Genomic DNA, 18,863 nt, shown 5'->3' with positions numbered 1-18,863 from the left:
CCTCAGCAGGCACAGTTAGTGCCCTCTGTGTTTAAGGGAAAGTAAACGGGGGAAGAACTGGGGGAGCCAGCGTTCTGCTCCAGCAGTCAGGGCCCTAATATCAGCTGATGGGGAACTCCCTGACTCCCAGGAGCCCACATGGGTGCTAGGCAGGGGCATGGAATGAAGACAGCCAAAGCTGAGCACTAGCCTCTGGTGCAGGAAGGAAACTGGTGATCAGTTGCTGACCCCCCCCCCCCCCAAGCTGTGTGACTTGAGACAGTTTACTTAACCTCTCTGAGCCTCGCTTACTAGTAAATGAGAGTAAAGACACATAACTGGAGAGCTCTTTGCGGCCATCTTTATTCTGGTATACCAAATAAGGAGGACTGGCCCAGAGCAGGTGTTCGGCAAAGAGCAATGGAAAAATTAGGGATCCATGTTGTCATGATCCTTCTCATTCTGTTCTGTAGCTAAAGAAGGACAGGAAGTCAGGGAGGTTTAGCAACTTGCTCAGAGTCACACGGGATATGTACAGCATTGGCTTTCTGGGTCACTAGCTCCTACATGTGTCCTCAAGTGTCAGCCTGCCTGAGCAAAATCCTCCGAAGGAGCCTTGAGCAAGACTTAGTGTCTGAGAACCACACTCTCAGAGGGTGAGCAATAAGGGCCCAGGACGAGATGGGCCCTCTGTCTAGATGGAAGCATTTCCATAGCATCACTGAAGCTGGTGTCTGACCTGCCACCTGAGAACCACACTGAAAACACCCAGTTTCTGGGGGATGCAAGCAGTACCGGAAGGAAATGGATGGAAAGCTACCCTCCACAGCCTTAGAATAAAGCACCCCCCATGGCTGCCTTGTAAATCAGACCCTGCTTAGATTCTGGCCTCTCTCCCCTGCAGTCTCGAGCTCTGCCTCCTGGATGAGGCCGTTTACCCCTCTGGACCAGTCACTCTCCTTGGTCCCCCCCCTCAGCCTCACATCTGCCCACAAGAGAGGATGCTGAACAATATTATTTCCCAGCCTCCCAGGGCCCACCAGGGATGGGGGGTTGGGAAGTGGTGTGTGTGTGTGTGTGTGTGTGTGTGTGTGTGTGTGTGTGTGTCTCCTCACTAGGTTCTTAACCAAGACTGTTTTATGTCATCTCCCTGCCAGCCGAAGCATAGGTTTACCATTTGTCTCGCTCTACAGAAACAAGCAGAGGTCGGAATAATCAAGCCACCTTCCCCAAGTCACGCAGTATGACAGCCCAGGGACAGAGATGCAGGAGGTGGGGGCTGAAGAGTTCTAGCTTGGTCCTCGGGCCCAAGGGACCACTATAGTGGTGGGCATGCTTGGCTGCCCCTGTATCTCCTACCTCTTGGGGAGCCCCATCCGGGCACTGAACAAGATAAGACAGAACCCCATGTGCTTCCGAACCACAACCGCAGCCTCTGGCGCACAAGGGAAGCAGGCTGACCAGCTTCGCCCTGCCCCCACCTTAAGCCAAGCTCTAGGCCAACTCTGATAGAGTAAGACAGCATCAGGCCCTAATGGGAGAGTAGACGGGGAGAGCCCCAGTCTGCCTGCATCTCTGTGTTCATGTTCTGCTCGTGCTGCAGAGTAGCCATGAAGCCCCTTCACGACCCCCTCGACATAAACCTGAAAAAGGTTTCCACCTAATTAATGCTACAGACAGGAGCATTCGCTAAAGCCCCCTGGGTGCCGGCCCCAGTCTACATTGGTTCATCCTGTCCCGTCACCACGTCCAAAAAGCAGCTCTTGTCACTCCCACTTTGCAGAGGGGAGCTGAAGTTCAGTCTGAACAGATGGTACAGAGAAGTGCTGAGGGATGAACCGGGACTGGGCGCTCCTGAGGTGGCTGGGGGCAAGCAGGAAGCTTGCCTACTCCGACCTTGCTGCATCCCTCATCTGCAACCAGAACTGACTCCCTCCTCATAGCAACAGGGGCTGCCTCCTTATGAGCCTGACCTCGGGCCAGGTCAGGGCCCTGGACACTGGCCCAGAGACTGTCCTCTCTGGGTTCTCCTCACTGCCCAGGACCATTCCATGGTGGACTAGATGGGAGGAGAAGGCCCAGCTTCCAGCCCAGCTCCACTCCTGCTCACCACAAAGCTTGGTTAGGATGGGGTGGATGGCCCTGCTCCCAGAGCTGTGACCATCAGGGAGAACATCGTGACTGAGGAGCCAGGCCTGGAGGACAGTGGCAACACTCTACTCCCGGGAATGCTTGTCTTTCCAGTCACATGGTGCCAATGACCGAAAAGGGCCAAGTAGCCTGAAAAAGGAGCAGCTTTGGGTAAGTCGTGAGACTCTCAATATGCAATTTAACCTTCCCAAGCCTCAGGTCCCCAAACTGTACACGGGGACCTGACCCAGTCTCAGCCAGTTGGTTTTTCCATGTATTTTCAGTCATACTCCCCCGCACCCAACCCCTGGCCTCAGTTTCTCCATCAGTTAGCTGGGAACTTTGACAGACTTGGAGTTGACTTGAAGACAGGATAACCAAGGTACGGGGGAACCCCCTCAGGGCCGTCCCAGGGCCAAAGAAGGGTCACTTCCTTCCGAGCTGTCGGTTGTCAGTCACCTCTGGGTGGCCTCTGCCCGAGTGCGGCGGCGGCGCCAGGATTTCCTCCGCGGACCTGTGATTCCCTGCACCCCAGGCCTCGCGGGCTCCCGGCTGCACGTGCGGCGGTCCGGGCCTAGCTTCTTTCGTGATCCTTCCCTCTCTCTCTCTCTCTCTCTCCGAGTTTTTTGGTCCAGCGATTCTTGGGCAGAGGGGATGGATGCTCCGTTCCCAGATGTTTCACAGCTGGAAGGGCGGCGGTAGGACCCCGCGGCTCGTAGCCCCCCTAAGGGGCGTGGCCGGGCGGAGAGTGCTATTTAAAGGGCGGGCGCCGCCCCCTCGCGGCCGGCAGGAGCGGCGCTGCAGCGGCCGGGCCTCGGGCTGGACCCCGCGGGCTGCGCGAACGATGTGCTGCGGAGGAGCCCGGTGGCGGCGGCGGCGGCGGCGGCGCTGAGCCAGGTAGGGGCAGCAGATAGCAGCAGTGCCTCGGGAGCTGGGGTTGGATCTTCCCTCGGTCCCCAGGTCTTCGTCAGTCTCCCCCCAGGAAGGGCTGAGATGGGTGTTCCCATTTGACAGCTGGGAAAATAGAGGCAGGAAGTCCCGGACGTGCCTAAGAGCACACAGCCAAGCAAGCAGACCAGGGTTTGAATTCAGGTCTCCCCGAGGCAGACATGGACTTTCCACAGCGCCGCTGTTGTCTTTGGAGGGGATACCCCAGCTCTCTTTGGAGAGACTTGAAGCCGACCTTCTTTATGGGTGATAGATGGGAGGGACCCCTGCTCCACCTCCACCCTGACATTCTGCATCAAAACCACATTCCTTTGGGTTAAGGTCTGATTCCCCCGAGATGTGGGATGTCTCCAGAACGGGCTGCCTTAGTGATTCACTGCCCTGTGAGTCTTGAAGCTGCTCTCCCAGGCTCCCCTTGCCAGTACGTCAGAGCACACCGAGAGCACTACCGCCCAGTGTGCTCCTGGGGCAACTTAGGAGGGAAGTCTTGGCAGTTGCTTTGGAGACAGAGGGGCTGGATTCTGATTCTGACTCTTCTATCTACTGTACAGGTGACTTTGGGTAAGTCATTTCTCTGAATCCGTGTCCTGGGAGAGAGTTCTACAGGGGCCAGTGGGGTCTGCACAGCCAGAGACTGCGCAGCACTAAGGGTCTGAGGATCTGCATGAGACCCTGGACCAGCACATCTAGGGGCTGGGGGCAGGCACTTCACCTTCCTGTGTCTCAGTCTTCTGGTTTCTAAATAGGAATTACAGTAATTACCTCACTTGGTGGCTGTGAGAATTCAAAAGACCTGAGATCAGTCACGTCCTTAGAAAAATGTGTAACCTCCTTGCATAGTGGGGCCAGTCTGCTTTTGATTATGGATTGCCCCTCTTATCTCTGTCTGTCCTCTCTCTGTCACACACAGACACACACACAAGCACACACACAGATATGCTTTGACATTTCTCCATGTCAGAATCCAGCCACTTGCCTGCAGACCCAGGACCTCTGGTCACACCTCACCGGGGATGCTCAGCGCTATTGGTTCCTGTACCAGCTGGGAAGGGCCCTGTAGTGTCCTGGCACCTTCCTGGCCGTGCTCCACCTGATCATCCCCACGGCTAAGGGGGGACAGTGGTGGAATGGGAAGTGGTGTGTGCCGCAGATGGCAGATGGGTCACCCAGATGGAAGAGGTAAAGGAGCTTGCTCTGGGGACCCAGAGTAGCTAGTGGTGGGGCTTGACTGTAAGCCTGGATTCTAATACCCCTGGTCCTCCCTGTGAGAGACTGAAGTCCTGGGATGCCGGGGAGAAGGCACAGCAGGGGCCTTCTTTCTACCATAATTCTGTGGTGCAGTGGGGACTGTCCCTTCTGGATATGCAGAAGCCTCATGCTGGGGTAGAACAGGACGCAGGAGCGATAGAGCCCCTGGGCATCTTCACCTTAACTAACCCCGGGTCCTAACATCCTTACTGCCGCAGAACTTCTGCCCTCACTCAGGCACTTGTTCCTTGAGAGAACGTTAGTGAGCATCTACCTAAGGAAGGAAACGAACAATAAATGGGTCTGCAAATGGGTGTGGGGGAAATGCAACACATTGGAGCCTGAGCAAGGGCATTCTGGGTAGAGGGAGCAGCAAGGCAGAGGCCCAGGCAGGCCGAGAAAGTTACTGGGGTGTGACCGAGGAGTTTGCTGAGGAGAAGACGGTGGTAGATGATGCTGATGGGATAGAGTGGGAAGCCTGGACGCTACTGGAGATTTCAGAGTGATCTGGCATGTGATTTTGAAACGTCACTGACTGCCATGTGTGGGACTGATTGTCCAGTCCTGGAGGGAAGCAAGGACGCAGGGAGTGGAGTCCGCTGTTGCAGTGAAGCTTTGAACGTGGAGGAGGGACAGGGAAGTAAAGGGGCAGGGAGACAGAGGGGGGTGGGGGACCTCCCCTCACCTGCACTCCGCATTGGAGACTCAAATGCAGGTGTGCCATCTGGCTGCCCTGTGTCATGAGGTCGTCCCCAGGGGTACTTTCCTTTCAAGGGGTGGGGAGACATAGTGGGGTGTGCTCTGTGTTCCACATTGGGCCTCCCAAAGCTCAGCAACTGTGAGAATGTGAAGAACACAGACCAGCCATGGGGAACCAGAAGAGGCTTCCTGGAGGACATGGCATCTAAGCCAAGCTCCATGAGGTGGGGAGGTATTCAGCCACAGGGGTAGCAAAGGAAGGGAAGGCTCAGGCAATGAAAGGTACCCAGAGGGCCAAAGGAAATACATGTGTTCAGGACCCAGAGTGGGGGGATGATGAGAAGCCAGGTGGGAGACAAGCCTGGCCCAGAGAGGGCCCCGGAGATGAAGGCCAGGGGTTTTCATTTAGCTCTGAGTATGCTAATGTCAAGCAGGTGGGGACCGCTTTTGAACCAAAAGAACAAAATTTCCTGTGAACTCACAGCCTGCAGTGAGAGGAGAGTGCTGTGGGGCAGGGCTGGGCTCTAGGGGAGCCAGGAAGGAGAGTTGAAAGGGCCACACTGGCCGCTGCTGCATGTCTCAGCAAGATAAGGGCAGAGCAGCCACTGTGTTGAGATTCATTGCCAGTGGACTCTGACAGTTAAAAGAACCGGCAAAGGTGCAGACCTGTCCCAAGGCCACCTTCAGATGGCAGCTCTTAGTCTTTACTGAGCACCCGCTGTGGGAGACCTTCAAGTGCAGAAGGGCCCAGACCCATGAGTCTCAGCCTGCCACCTTGCTGTGTCGTCCTAGGGGTGTGTGTGTGTGTGTGTGTGTGTGTGTGTGTGTGTGTGTGTGCTCGTGTGCGTGTGCGTGTGTGTGTGTGTGTGTGTGTGTGTGTGTGTGTGTGTGTGTGTGTGGTGTGTTGCTTAACCTCTCTGAGCCTTGGTTTTGGTTTGGTTTGGGTTTTGCATTTGTTTGTTTTTTTCCCTTTCTATAAAATGAGAAGTGTAAGAAAGTGGACCTGAGTCCTCTTGAGGATTCAAAGAGTAATTGTCAGGCATGATCATGGAAGGGTAATATGCTGCGACATTTTCATAGAATATGTCTCATTATCCTTAACCAAACTTGGCATGGTGGTCATTTACCTCCGGAAACAAGGTCAGAGAGATAGTGTGTCCTGTGTAAGATCACACCGAAGGCACCTAGGGCAGAGAAGGGAGCTGCCGGGTGTTTGGGCTCTGAGTCCTGTGGTCCTCCTTGTGAGTACTCGGTGTCCAGGCTGGGATCTCTTCGGCCCACTGTCTCAACGCTATTTCCCAGCACAGAGCTAGATGTGAGATGACATTCAGTACGGGAGTAACTGGATTCATTCATTCGTTAATTAATCAAATGAATAGGCCGATCTGTCTCCTCGGCACACGGCTCAAGTCCACAGGGATTCACCCCTGCTAAAGGCCTCTGGGGTCCTCACGGGCCCCCACCCTGGCTGCTTTCACTGCAATGGACCCGTGGCCTTGGGCAGCCATGGCCTTCAGTGAAAGTAGAGGGCTGGCAGCCTGCTGGGGTGGGGCTTCCTGTCAGTGCCCTGGCCAGCCCCGAACAATGACAAGAGAATTCCAACCAAAAGAAAAATGTCAAGATGAAGGAGAGTGAGACATTCCATTTGGGGCCTGTGGACCTGGGATGGGGGCTGCCTGGGGCCTGAGGGGAATGGGGTTTGAGGCCTGTCTCCCTCCAGCCAACCTTGCCCTAGGGTCCCTTTGCCTCCTGAGTACCCCTAATTTTAGCACTCCTAATTTTCTTCTACCGGGTTGACCTTTATAATTTTTTTTTAAATTACATTTTATTGATTTGGAGGGAGAGGGCGTATGTATAGAGGGTAGTGAAGTCCAGGAGTCAGTTTTCTCCTTCCACCATGTGGGTCCCAAGATCAAGCTCAAGCCATTAGGCTTGATGGCAAGGGTCTTCACCCCAGAGCTATCGCAATGGCCTTGGGCGGGCCTTAGGTAAACCCAAAGCAGACAGGTCATACTTTGCTTTAAAAGTCTTGCTTCCCCTGAGTAATGACTAAGCTTGGCCTCAAAGTCGCAACCCCTGGCCTCCTACCTCGGCCTCTAAAGTCCTAAGACACCACTCCTTTCAGCTTCCCTGAGTCGTGGAGCCCACATGCCTCCTGCTTTCAGTTCTGGCCCAGAGTCCTGGGGGAGGGCAGTCGGGTGCTGCCGGCAGTGGAGACACCGGCGGCCTCACAATTCCTCTTTCCTCTACACCCTAGGCAGAGCCATGAGCCACCAGATCCTGCTCCTCCTGGCCATGCTGACCCCGGGCCTGGCTATCTCTCAGCACCGAGAACAAGTGCCCTGTAGGACGGTAAGACGCCGCGCAGGCAGAGTAAGGGGTGCCTATCCCATCCTTGCTGGGAGGGGGTGTCCCACAGCCCAGCACAGGAGCAAAGGTTAGGGAACCCAGAAAAGGTTAGAGTTGTACCTTGGTATTTGTTGAGCATACACTAGACTGTTCAGAAACATGCTTACCCAACAGTCTTGTTCTCGTTTTATAGAAGGAAAACTGAGATTTGGGGAGGTTAGGTGACCTAACCAAGATCATTCAGCTAGGGACAGTGGGACCCACCGGCTCTCTATTCCCCAAGCTGCCCCTCTTATAGGCAATTGGTCTTGTGGGAGCTTCTGCAGGAAAGGAGCTGGGAAAGAGGCAAGCTGGGAAAGGCTCCTCTGCACTGATCCTCCTGGGCACTGATCCCCTCCCGGCTGGGCTCCTGGCCTGCCTGCTAGAATGCCCCTCACTCATTACAGCCAAGTCAGGTGCCACCTTGTCCAGGAAGCCTCCCCCTGACATTGCTGACTGACTCCTTCAGCCCACAGCTATCTTATCTGGCAGACCAAGAGCTCCTTGGGGACAGAGAACAGGCTTGACTTCTGTTCTTTTCCTATTCCAAAGCAGGCAGATGCTAAACGTTGTGACCCTGTGGGTCAGTGCTTCTCAACCTGTGGGTCATGACCCCCACAGGGGTCACATATTAGTTATTTAATTATGATTCGTAACAGTCGCAAAATTACAGTTATGAAGTAGCAACAAAAGTAATGTTATGGTTGGGGGTCACCACAGCATGAGGAACTGAATTAAAGGGTCACGGCATTAGGAAGGTTGACAGCCCACTCCTCTAGGATGATTGTGAAGCAGGGTTAGGGACAGGACAGCCCCCGCCCCCCACAGAAGGGACAGCTGCTTAAAGAGGACAGGAACACCAGCAGCCGCCTGCCAGCAGCCCTGTCCTGGGGTCTGTGTGCTCTGCCGTGGCCCCCACTTCTTCCTTGGAGGCCTCCTGAGCGTCTCATAACCCAGAATAACGGGAGGAAAGGCTTCGGACATCACCACATGCCCAGAGACTGGGAGGACTGAGCCCCTACAAGGTGAAGGGCTTTGGCCCCAGCAGACAGAGGGCATGGGGCAAGGGCGCCCTGAGAAGCCGAATATGATAGACAGGAAAGGACTTTCTGAACCATCAGAAAAGACATGTGACCCCGAGGGCCCCGAGGATAGAAGTGACAGAGTCAGAACCAAACCCAGCCAGCTCCCCTGTGCTGCTCCCTGACAGTGCCATCCTTACGCAGGCTTCTCCTGTGTGTGGATGGAGTTGGATGGCATGTCCTTTCCCCCATCAGGAAGAAAGCAGAGCAGTGGCTGACACCGCAGAGTGAGGAGGGATGCTAAACCATAGCCAACGCCCATCCTGTCATCTCTGCACCAGAGACTCCTGGCAGTCAGTCGGAGCTTGGAGTTCAGGGGAGAGAGGGTACAGAGATGGAGCTGAGGGAACCTCCTGCCCTCACGCTCCTTCTGAAGTCTGGGCTGGATTGGAGATGTGGGTACCAGGTGCTTCCCTGGACCCCTGCAGTATCTGATAGACAGTCTCAGGCCCCGCCACCTGGCTCCTGTCATAGTTCCTCTGGAGCTGGTGTCCTGGAGAGCTTTTGCTCATCCACAGGGGAGGGGACATGGGTGTGGGTTTGCATGGAGGAGTGTGGCTTGTGCACTGCAAAGGAAGGGTAAATAGAGCCAGCCAGCCTGGGTCCCTGGGTGCTGAAGGCTCAGCTTACACAAAAAGGAAATCTTGGTTCATCTTGCTGCTGCTTGCAGCAGGGGGGTCCTGAGCACTAGGTGGCAAGTAGGTATTTAATTTCTGTGGGTGGCAGTGGGGGTGTTGTTGGGTCTCCTAGAGCCTCAGTTGGCAGCTTTTCCTGGAGGTATAGGGCTATTCAAGGTATGTTATGCAGAAGGCATCCACACCAGTGCCCATGGCCAGACAGTGCCCTGCCTTGCCCCTCACCTTGGGGTCCTTAGGAGGAGCCTCAGAGCGAGGCCAGGCAGGGATGGCAGGCTTGTGTTTCTTCCTTACTGCTTCAGCTACTGGATCCCTGTGGCCCAGGCAAGTCACTGGCCTTGACTTCAGCATATGGACAGCAGGTGGGCTGGCCTCTGGCTTTAATCTGAATATCCAGATTAGCTCTTTTCTTTCCGGCATTGATTGGATCAAGGCCTCAGCCCTTTCCTTAAGCACAGATGTCTGCAACTCATTCATAAAAGACACTTCCAGAGCACTTTCTGTGGGCCAGGCCCAAGACATCCATGTCAATCATGCTCCAAGCTCACTGACTGCAGGTCCCCATTCAGTCTTTGTTCGGGGGCGCCAGGCCATAGTAGGAAGGAAAGTTAGGGAGGGCCTTGGTGGAAGAGGTGTTGGGTTCTTGGTGAGGAAGTCTCATGCAGGTCTGATACACACATGTCCAGAGATGGGCGTGGAAGTGTGGGAGTGGTAACTAGGCATGATCACTGCATGCAAACTGGATTGAGGGGAGTGGACAGGTTGGGCAGAGCCACAGACAGTCTTGATGGATTCTGCTGTATGTTAAGGCCAAGGGCACCATAGGCAAAGTGGGTTTTGAGTAGTCTCTGGGCATTTAGCAGGTGGGTGGTTCAGTGGTGGTGGGGGGTCGATGGAGACAGGCTGGGGGCAGGAGCAAAACTAAGCGGCTGGTTGTAGATGTCACACTATTTGCTGGGGCGGACTGGGAGACCTGGGGTGACAATCTGAGGATGACCAAATGGAGATGTGCATTTGCATATGACCCTTAAAAACACGTTTTATGGAAAGACAAGAGTTGCTGAAAGACCCATGTTCAAATCCCAGCTCCCTCTATACCATCTGGGTGATCCTGAAGTCTCCCTTACCCTCTCTGACCTGGACTTTGATAAAAATATGTAATTACATCAGATCACCCCTGTACTGGGGCTGTTGTTGATCTGACAGGGTCACCAGTCTGAAAGTCCTGATATATAAACGACAAGTTAATTTTTGAGTAAGGAACTGGAGTGTTGATGTGACTTGCTAGTGGTCATTCAGTTAAATTGTCATCCCTTCCCCTGCTCAATCTCCTCACTCCTACTACCTTTAGGGTCCCATACTGGACCAGGCCACCAGGAGTAGGCCACCAATATGGGGGTAGATAACAGCTGCAGAAAGGATTGTGTCCAGAGCCTACCCCACGTCACAAAAGGAATAAGATCTGAGGCTGGGCAGACCAAGTCAAAGTGGCTGGCAGGACACACTGCTGCTTCCCCTGCTGCAAGCATCTTTTCCAGATGAAGCTCCCAGCCTAATGCTGGGACTTTATCTGGGATGTGGCAAGGCCCTAGATGTGGACCTGGAAGCTGTGGCCATGTTGCTCCTTGGCTCTGGATCACTCTGAGTGAAGCACAGCTTAGTTTCCCTTGTAACGGGACAATAATCAGCACATATTTATTCTTAGATCTGTCTACTATTTCTCTGTCTATTGCCTCCCTCCTGCCCAGCACCCACCAGACTGCCAGAGGCAGGGCCAGAGAGAAGCATGGGGTCATCAGCTGGGTGAAGGAAAGGCTCTAGCATCCTGGGAGTCTGTGGGGAAACCCCCGTCTTAGTTAGGGTTTCCATTGCTGTGGAGAGACACTATGGCCATGGCAACTCTTATAAAGGAAAACATTTAATTGGGGTGGCTGGCTTACAGTTCAGAGGTTTAGTCCATTATCGTCATGGTGGATAGCAAGGCAGTATGCAAGCAGACATGGTGCTGGAGAAGGAGCTGAGAAGTTCTTACATCTTGACTCAAAGATAATGGGAAGTGGTCTGAGACACTGGGCATGACTTGAGCATATGAGACCTCAAAGCCCACCTCCTCAGTGACACACTTCCTCCTACAAAGCTACACCCTCTAATATAGTACCACTCCCTATACGCTTATGGGGGCCAATTACATTCAAACTACCACACCTCCCCAAGCTTGGGGAGAGTTAGTCATCTTTCCTAGAGAACCCTGTCCTGTTCTCCTGTCTTGTCCCTATTAATGCCAGCTTCTCTGCCACCCTTGCTCTCTCTAGGTGAACAAGGAGGCCTTGTGCCAAGGCCTTGGCCTTCTTCGGGTCCCCTCAGTGCTCTCGTTGGACATCCGAGCTCTCTACTTGTCTGGGAACAAGCTGCAGAGCATCCTGATCTCCCCACTGGGCTCCTACACAGCACTTCGTCACCTGGACTTAAGTGTCAACGAGATCAGCTTCCTCCAGCCGGGAGTCTTCCAGGCCCTGCCCCACTTGGAACATCTCAACCTAGCCCACAACCGGCTCGCCATGGGCATGGCACTGAACAGTGGTGGTCTGGGCCGCCTGCCCCTTGTGGCCTCCCTGGACCTGTCTGGGAACAGCCTGTACGGTAGCCTGGTGGAGCGGCTGTTGGGTGAGGCCCCGAGCCTGCATACCCTCTCACTGGCAGAGAACAGCCTCACTCGCCTGGCACGCCACACCTTCTGGGGCATGCCGGCGCTGGAGCAGCTGGACCTCCACAGCAACATACTGATGGACATTGAGGACGGTGCCTTCGAGACCCTCCCCCACCTGACCCACCTCAACCTCTCCAGGAACTCCCTCACCTGCATCTCGGACTTCAGCCTCCAGCAGCTGCAGGTACTTGACCTGAGCTGCAACAGCATTGAGGCATTCCAGACGGCCCCAGAACCCCAGGTCCAGTTCCAGCTGGCCTGGCTCGACCTCCGGGAGAACAAGCTGCTCCACTTCCCTGACCTGGCTGCATTCCCAAGACTCATCTACCTGAACGTATCCAACAACCTCATCCGGCTCCCTGCGGGGTTGCCCCAGGACAGTGAGGACCTCCATGCACCCTCTGAGGGCTGGTCAGCCTCTCTACTGTCCAACCCCAGCCGGAATGCCAGCACCAATCCCCTCTCCCAGCTCCTGAGCCTGGATTTGAGTTACAATGAGATTGAGCAGGTCCCTGCCAGCTTTCTTGAACATCTGACCTCCCTGCGCTTCCTCAACCTCAGCCGAAACTGCCTGCAATCCTTTGAAGCCCGGCGTGTGGGCTCCCTTCCCTGCCTGGTGCTTTTGGACTTGAGCCACAATGCGCTGGAAGCATTGGAACTGGGCGCCAAAGTCCTGGGGTCCCTGAAGACATTGCTTCTGCAGGACAATGCCCTGCAAGAACTACCACCCTATACCTTTGCCAGCTTGGCTAGCCTGCAGAGGCTCAACCTATGGGGAAACCAGGTCAGTCCCTGTGGGGGACCAGCAGAGCCAGGTCCCCCAGGCTGTGTGGACTTCTCTGGGATCCCCACCCTCCGTGTTCTGAACATGGCAGGGAACTCGATGGAGATGCTCAGGGCAGGCAGCTTCCTCCACACCCCACTTACTGAACTGGATCTCTCTGACAATCCTGGTCTGGATGTGGCCACAGGAGCCTTGGTAGGCCTGGAGGCATCCTTGGAGGTACTGAAACTTCAAGGCAATGGGCTGATGGTCTTGAACGTGGACTTGCCATGCTTCCGCCGTCTCAAGCTCCTTAACCTTTCCGAGAACCGCCTCAGCCACCTGCCTGCCTGGACACAGGCTGTGTCCCTGGAGGTGCTGGATCTGCGGAACAATAGCTTCAGCCTCTTGCCAGGCAATGCCATGGGTGGCCTGGAGACTAGCCTCCGGCGCCTGTACTTACAAGGAAATCCACTCAGCTGCTGCGGCAATGGTTGGCTGGCGGCCCAGTTACACCAGGGCCGAGTGGCTGTGGATGCTACTCAGGACCTGATCTGCCGCTTTGGCTCTCAGGAGGAGGTGTCCCTGAGCCATGTGCGTCCAGAGGATTGTGAGAAGGGAGGGCTCAAGAACATCAACCTCATCATCATCCTCACCTTCACGCTGGCCTCTGCCGTCATCCTCACCACGCTGGCCACCTGCTGCTTCCTCCGTAGGCAGAAGTTCAGCCAACAATACAAAGCCTAGGGGGTCCTCTTCCCACTCAGTGTGGAAGCCCGAGGGGCAGAGAAGCTGGGGTCTAGCTAGGTTACACAGTGACCCCCAGGGATTCAGCATTCTGCATCCTGCCACATGGACAGGTAGTTGCTTCCTGAGCTGCACATGTGATCCAGCTGTGGAGCCCAAAGTGGGGCAGTTTACTGAACAGAGGATACCAACAGCTCTCCACTGAGCATCTGTTTCAGGCCAGACCCTTCTGTGGGCACTAGTAAATGAAACACGTGCCTGCCCTCTGGCAAGAGAGGCTGTCACAGAACCAGTGACCATGGAGTGTGATAGGCTTGAGGTGGGGAGGCCCTGGGCCCCCAGACCGGCAGTCCCCAGCTGGTCATGGAGAGTCCACCCTGGCTGGCTGTGTTTGGGCAAGGGAGGGCCAAGCCTGAGAGATGATTGGTCTGAGCCGTTCCCACACAGAGCTCTGTCACAGCTGCTGATAATGACTTTCAGCCTCTCTGGAAACGAAGAACTTGTGACCAGAAGAGAGAGCCAGGATCTCCTCCTCCAAAGGTCTTGAATCTGGTCTCCTAGGCCAGATTCTGAAGTTCCGGCTGAGCCAGCGTAAAGTGTGGTCACTTGGACTTCCAGCCAGGCCCAGGACAGTCTGTGTCCTGCCCTGGACAGGCCCTTCCCCCTCAGTGAACTCTCCTGTTACACACACACTGACCCCAGTGCTGCCTGGATTGCCAGCCCCCTGCTCGGGCCTCCTTCCCTCGCAGCCCCACCCTAGCTTTTGAGCCAAGAGGGAGAGCCTCGGCTATCTGGTTCCGTTTTGCACTCCGCTTAGCAGCTGCAGAGGCGAATCCAAGCCAACTCTTAGAGGTTTCTATGTTATCTGTGTTATACACAAGAAGAAAAGAAGGTTCCTTACATCTCCTTTGAGAGCCTCAGGGCTGAGAGAGATGCCAAAGCCAAAAATGAGTCAAACCCATGTCCTCCCGTCTCCAGGACCTAAGCCTTGCGGTGCAGGGCAGGCTGTCAAGTGGACAGGAAGTGGCCCTACCCTAAGCAGGCTCCAAGCATCCTTGCTGCACACACTCACTCCCTCCTCCCAGACCCTCTGCGTCTGCCTCAGTGCCCCTCGTTCATTTGCGGACCAGTATAAATTCTCCCTCTCTCATCTTGCTCCCACAGTCTCATCCTTCCTCCACGAAGCGGAGCTGGGAGTTTGACGCTATTGAGTGTCATTTCCCCATTGCGCAGATAAGGAAAGCAAGGTTGAGGGGCTTGCTCAGGGTCACACCAGCCAATGGCAGAGACTGTGGGGGAAAGGAGAGAAGACCAGCTGGACTGTTGCACCGTGGCAGAGTGCTTGCTTTTCGTGCTCAAGCCCCCGAGCTGGGTGCCCAGCAGCGTCGCCTGTGCGGCTTCACGCTCTCGGCAGTCTCAGCACAAGACAGTGCCAGCTCTCACGCCTGTCCTCACCAGGAAAACAAGAAGGAAGACTCCCCCCCCCCCCAGTCTCTCCACTCATTCTCCAGACCCATGGGCTACAGGGAGAAAGGGGAGCCCTGGGCCCAGTCACAGAACCTGCTTCATCAGTGCCCCTGTGCCTGGCCCCCAGTCTGCCAGGTCACTTGGTCACATACGAGGAGATGAAAACACCATTCTCTCTGCCCAGTTTTGCAGATGAGGAAACTGGGTCCCAGAGAAGGTTAAAGGCTCAGAGAACCAATGGGCAGATCCGGGGCTAGGACCCTCACCGGGTCAGCTAGTGGGGTCTAGGTGCTACTGCACACAGCACTCTGTCTCGGCCTGGAGGCCAAACCGTGGCCGCTGTGCCTGAGCTCTGAAAACACTATATCATGCTGCTCTTCCCTCCCAGCTGGCCACTGCCAGGCCCTGGGACCAGCTCTTTGTATAACTCACTGAATGTATTAAAGTCTAATTTTGGAGAAGCTGTGGCCTGCCAGCCTGCTTACTTTGGGTTACATGCATACGGTTGCATGCACTGGAATCCTGACCCTTTCTTCTCCCATCCAGGGCTTTCGTTCCTCATGAGGCACCCAGGGGACACCGAAGCCGTTGGCCGGCCCCACCTGGGCTTTGGTCCTCAGCCTCTTTCGTAGCCTCGTCACATCCCACATCACCTATGCCCCACCCCAACCCTCAGAAACTAGTGGCTGTGGCCCCTTCCCACCTGCCTGCAGTGATGTGTCGGTCCCCCCTGCTTTTGTTTTAAGACGGGGAATGGTGGACACAGAGAAAGGCTCGCCCCCCCATCTTAAAACCAGTGAAAAATCCTTGTACTGTTCTCCCATCCTCCCTTCTCCGGCTCTCCATGGCAGATCCCATCCCTTCCTCCCCTCCTTCCCTCCTCTCCTCTCCTCCTCCCAACTGCTCCCATGGAGGCATCCAGAGGCATCCCCAGCCAGAGAGTCACGTGTCTCCTAGGGGCTAGAGAACCCAGGGAGAATTTAGTCAGTAAGAAGTCAAGATTCAGATTGAACTTGAGAGAGAGAGAGAGAGAGAGAGAGAGAGAGAGAGAGAGAGAGAGAGAGAATTAATTAATGGAAGAAGGAGCTGCCTAACTGAGAGAGACTGAAGTGAGAAGCAGGGACAGACTCTGGAGGTGGGCAGCAATGCCTGTCTTGGTCTTTCTGCTAGGCTCACAGCAGCCCGTTAGCTGGTCTCTCGTGGCCCAGCTCAGTACACCACCACCGAGGCCCTGGCCTCTGCAGGTAGCAGCCTCCCTCTCCAGCCTGCCTCTCTTCCAGCCCAGCCTTTCCCCGCACTCTAAGCACTCTGGAAGCATCTCCACAGCTGAAGTGGCCCTGGGCCCTCCCTGGGTGGACAGCTTTGCCTTCTCCCAAAGATTCCTTCAAGTAACTTCTCTGCCTCCAGCCTCTCACCCGAATTCCTCCTCCCTACTCTCCCACTCCTGGGGGAGCATTGAACTTGCTGTTTCAAGGGGCAGTGCTGGGCTTGGGAAGACACACAGTAGAGGCTCAGTGAAAGCAGAATTGGACCAGGCCATTGCATGGGCAGAGCTCAGCCTAGGACCTGTGGGCTTCCCCTCCAACAGGATCCCACCAGGCCCCTGACCCCCTTTCCTGGCAAACAGGGGAGCCTGTTCACCTGGCCAAGACCCCCAGTAGGGCAGAAATTCCTGTTTTCAGTGCACCGTGGACAGCTGCCAACTAGGTCATCAGAACATCCGGCTTACTGAGCTTTCAGCCAGTTCTAGGAGAGGGGGCCCCTCCTGTTCTGTGTCACAGGCCACCTGGAGTGTCATGCTCGACTCATCTAGTTCAGTAGGCTCTGTCGGTGTCCCACTCCTTAAGGGACCCTGTGCCCCCACCCCCAGCTGCCTCAGCATCTCAGGCCACCAGATCCAGGGGCCTGGCCAGCTGCCCACTGAAACACCCTGTCCTCCAGACAGCCTGCACGCCGACCCAGGCGGGTCGTCGTCTGCCGCTCTGGCAGCCCCTCTCTGCTGTCTCCCACCATTTGTTGGCCATTCCTAAGTGCATCCACCTAAGTCCAAGCTGAGAAGTTGACGGACATTATTCCTACAGCGTTTGGAGAGACTTCTGTTGTATCTTGATAGTCTAGGGCTGAGACCTAAACCCAGGTTCATCCCTCTCCGAAGCCAGTGAGTTTTTTCTTATTGTTTTTTTGTTGTTGTTTTGTTTTCTTTTTGTTACGTTTTATTTATTTGCATCCGTGCCCACGTGCACGGAGATCAGAGCATGACTTGTGGGAACTGGTTCTCTCCTTCTACCACTGTAAATATCGAGGCTCGAACTCACACTGTCAGGCTTGGCAGCAGATGCTTCTGTCCGGTGAGCCGTCTCGCCTGGTTCTTGTTCTTTGTTTTTGAGTCATGGCATCCTGTGGTCCAGGTTGGCCACTATGTAGCTGAGCATGGCCTTGAGCTCCTCATCATCCTGACTTCTCCTCTCACGAACTGGGGTGACAGGTGTGTGCTACCACGCCCAGCAATGAGCTGATGACCTCAACTACAGGCAGCTCCAGCATCTGACCCTCACAGCCCCAAGCTTTCTCCTTCCCTACTGGGCATGTCCCACCCACCCCAACACACCCACACACTCCTGCTACCACTGTCTGACTGGACCACCTCCTCTGTGGAGATGGCCTGGATCGCTTCTTCCTGCTGCCTGTATCCCCATGGAACCCTAAGACTCTAGCATTGGATATCTGTCTGGTCCACCATCAGATCAAGAGCCCTGGGGGAAAAAAAATTCCTACCCAGAGTCCCCTGTTTGTCCCCCGGGACTGTGAGCTCAGAAAAGATTTCCCGAATTAATGAACCCTGCCCTCCAGGACTTATGAACTCTTGGGCTCAAAACCCAGCCTTCAGACAGACCCAGGGGATCCAGAGAGGGCAGAGGGCAGCAGGGCGTGGCTGTCCAGGGGCAGCAAGAGCACATAAGCACGCTCTCTGGCTGCTTTCTGCTGTCCTCGTCCCCCCTCGCCCTGAGGATTCTGTCTTATCTCGGTCCTCCTCATCTTCTCATCCTGTCTCCCCACCCCACCACCACTTCTGTCTCCCTAGAAACAGTCATGCTGAGAACAGGAGGGCAAGAGGGGAGGGGGAGGGGGAGCTGTTTATAGGAGCTGGAGTGGCTCCATCCATCAGCTCTGTTTGGAGTACAGACCAAGCATAATAAACAGATTGGCTCCTCCTCAGCTGAGCTTTCCCTGAACTTGACCCTCCCAACTTCAAGTCTCCCCAGCCAGCTGGTTCTCAGGACCCAGCTCCCACCCGACTCCACTCCACTCCCACCTCCAACCTCCCAGCAGGCTGGCCTGGAGAGAGCTCTGTCTGTGAAATCAAACTCATGTCTGGGGCCACTCTTGCTCTTAGGGCCACCTTTGCTCCAGAAGTGAGGGCAAATTGCACTGTTGTGTCTCCATTTCTCCATCTGTATAATGGGCTCATAAACATGCTTAATGCCGGAGTGCTTGAGCATCCCCAAGGTTCCGGGTCCTAGGTCTGTGGGAAACCTGGGGACAGTTAGATAAAACCTCTGCTGTGGGAGGGGGGAGACTCAGGCCGTAGCTCAAGCCAGGAAGCTGTCAGTGGTGAGGGAGGTTTTTGTGCTCTGGGAGTTTGTTTGCAGCTGGTCACAGGCCTCACAGCTGGAGGAGTGAGTGGGCTTGGAAGGCATCTGAGCTGCCTACAGGGACAGCAGGATTTCAGCGTGAAGTGGAGAGGTCAAAGGGAGAGCCAAGCTCCAGCTCAACCTGGCTGCAGGAGAGCCAGAGCGCTTCGGAAATTCCCCCTTGAGCTCTTGGGTTCTTCAGCATCGCCCAGCATTCTGGAACCTTCTCTTCTCAGCTGGAGAGCTTCCCATTTGCCCAGCTCCACGTTTCCAAGTTGGGGATTCCTTTCCAGGATTTTTGTCCCAAGTCCATCCCTTCTCCCCCTAAGACCCCATACAAAGTAGAAGAGCAGATAGTGAAAACCTGCTGCCCCCCAGCAGTGTGTGCTTTCAGAGGGAATTCGAGAACAAACGAAGGATTAAATAAAAGTGTGAATC

General features: G+C 55.2%; 1 protein-coding gene across 1 annotated transcript; it reads left to right on the top strand.

The window, feature by feature from the left end:
* Positions 1–7,159: 7,159 nt before the first annotated feature.
* Positions 7,160–13,378, top strand: Lrrc32 (leucine rich repeat containing 32). The gene is made up of 2 exons (XM_059253089.1): positions 7,160–7,356; positions 11,422–13,378. The coding sequence occupies exons 1-2, from the start codon at positions 7,270–7,272 to the stop codon at positions 13,324–13,326; spliced, it is 1,992 nt and encodes a 663-aa protein (XP_059109072.1). The 5' UTR covers positions 7,160–7,269; the 3' UTR covers positions 13,327–13,378.
* Positions 13,379–18,863: the final 5,485 nt, after the last annotated feature.

Source organism: Peromyscus eremicus, chromosome 1 (assembly GCF_949786415.1).
Source record: "Peromyscus eremicus chromosome 1, PerEre_H2_v1, whole genome shotgun sequence".
Taxonomy (NCBI): Eukaryota; Metazoa; Chordata; class Mammalia; order Rodentia; family Cricetidae; genus Peromyscus; species Peromyscus eremicus.
This window is presented reverse-complemented; position numbering and strand designations above follow the sequence as displayed.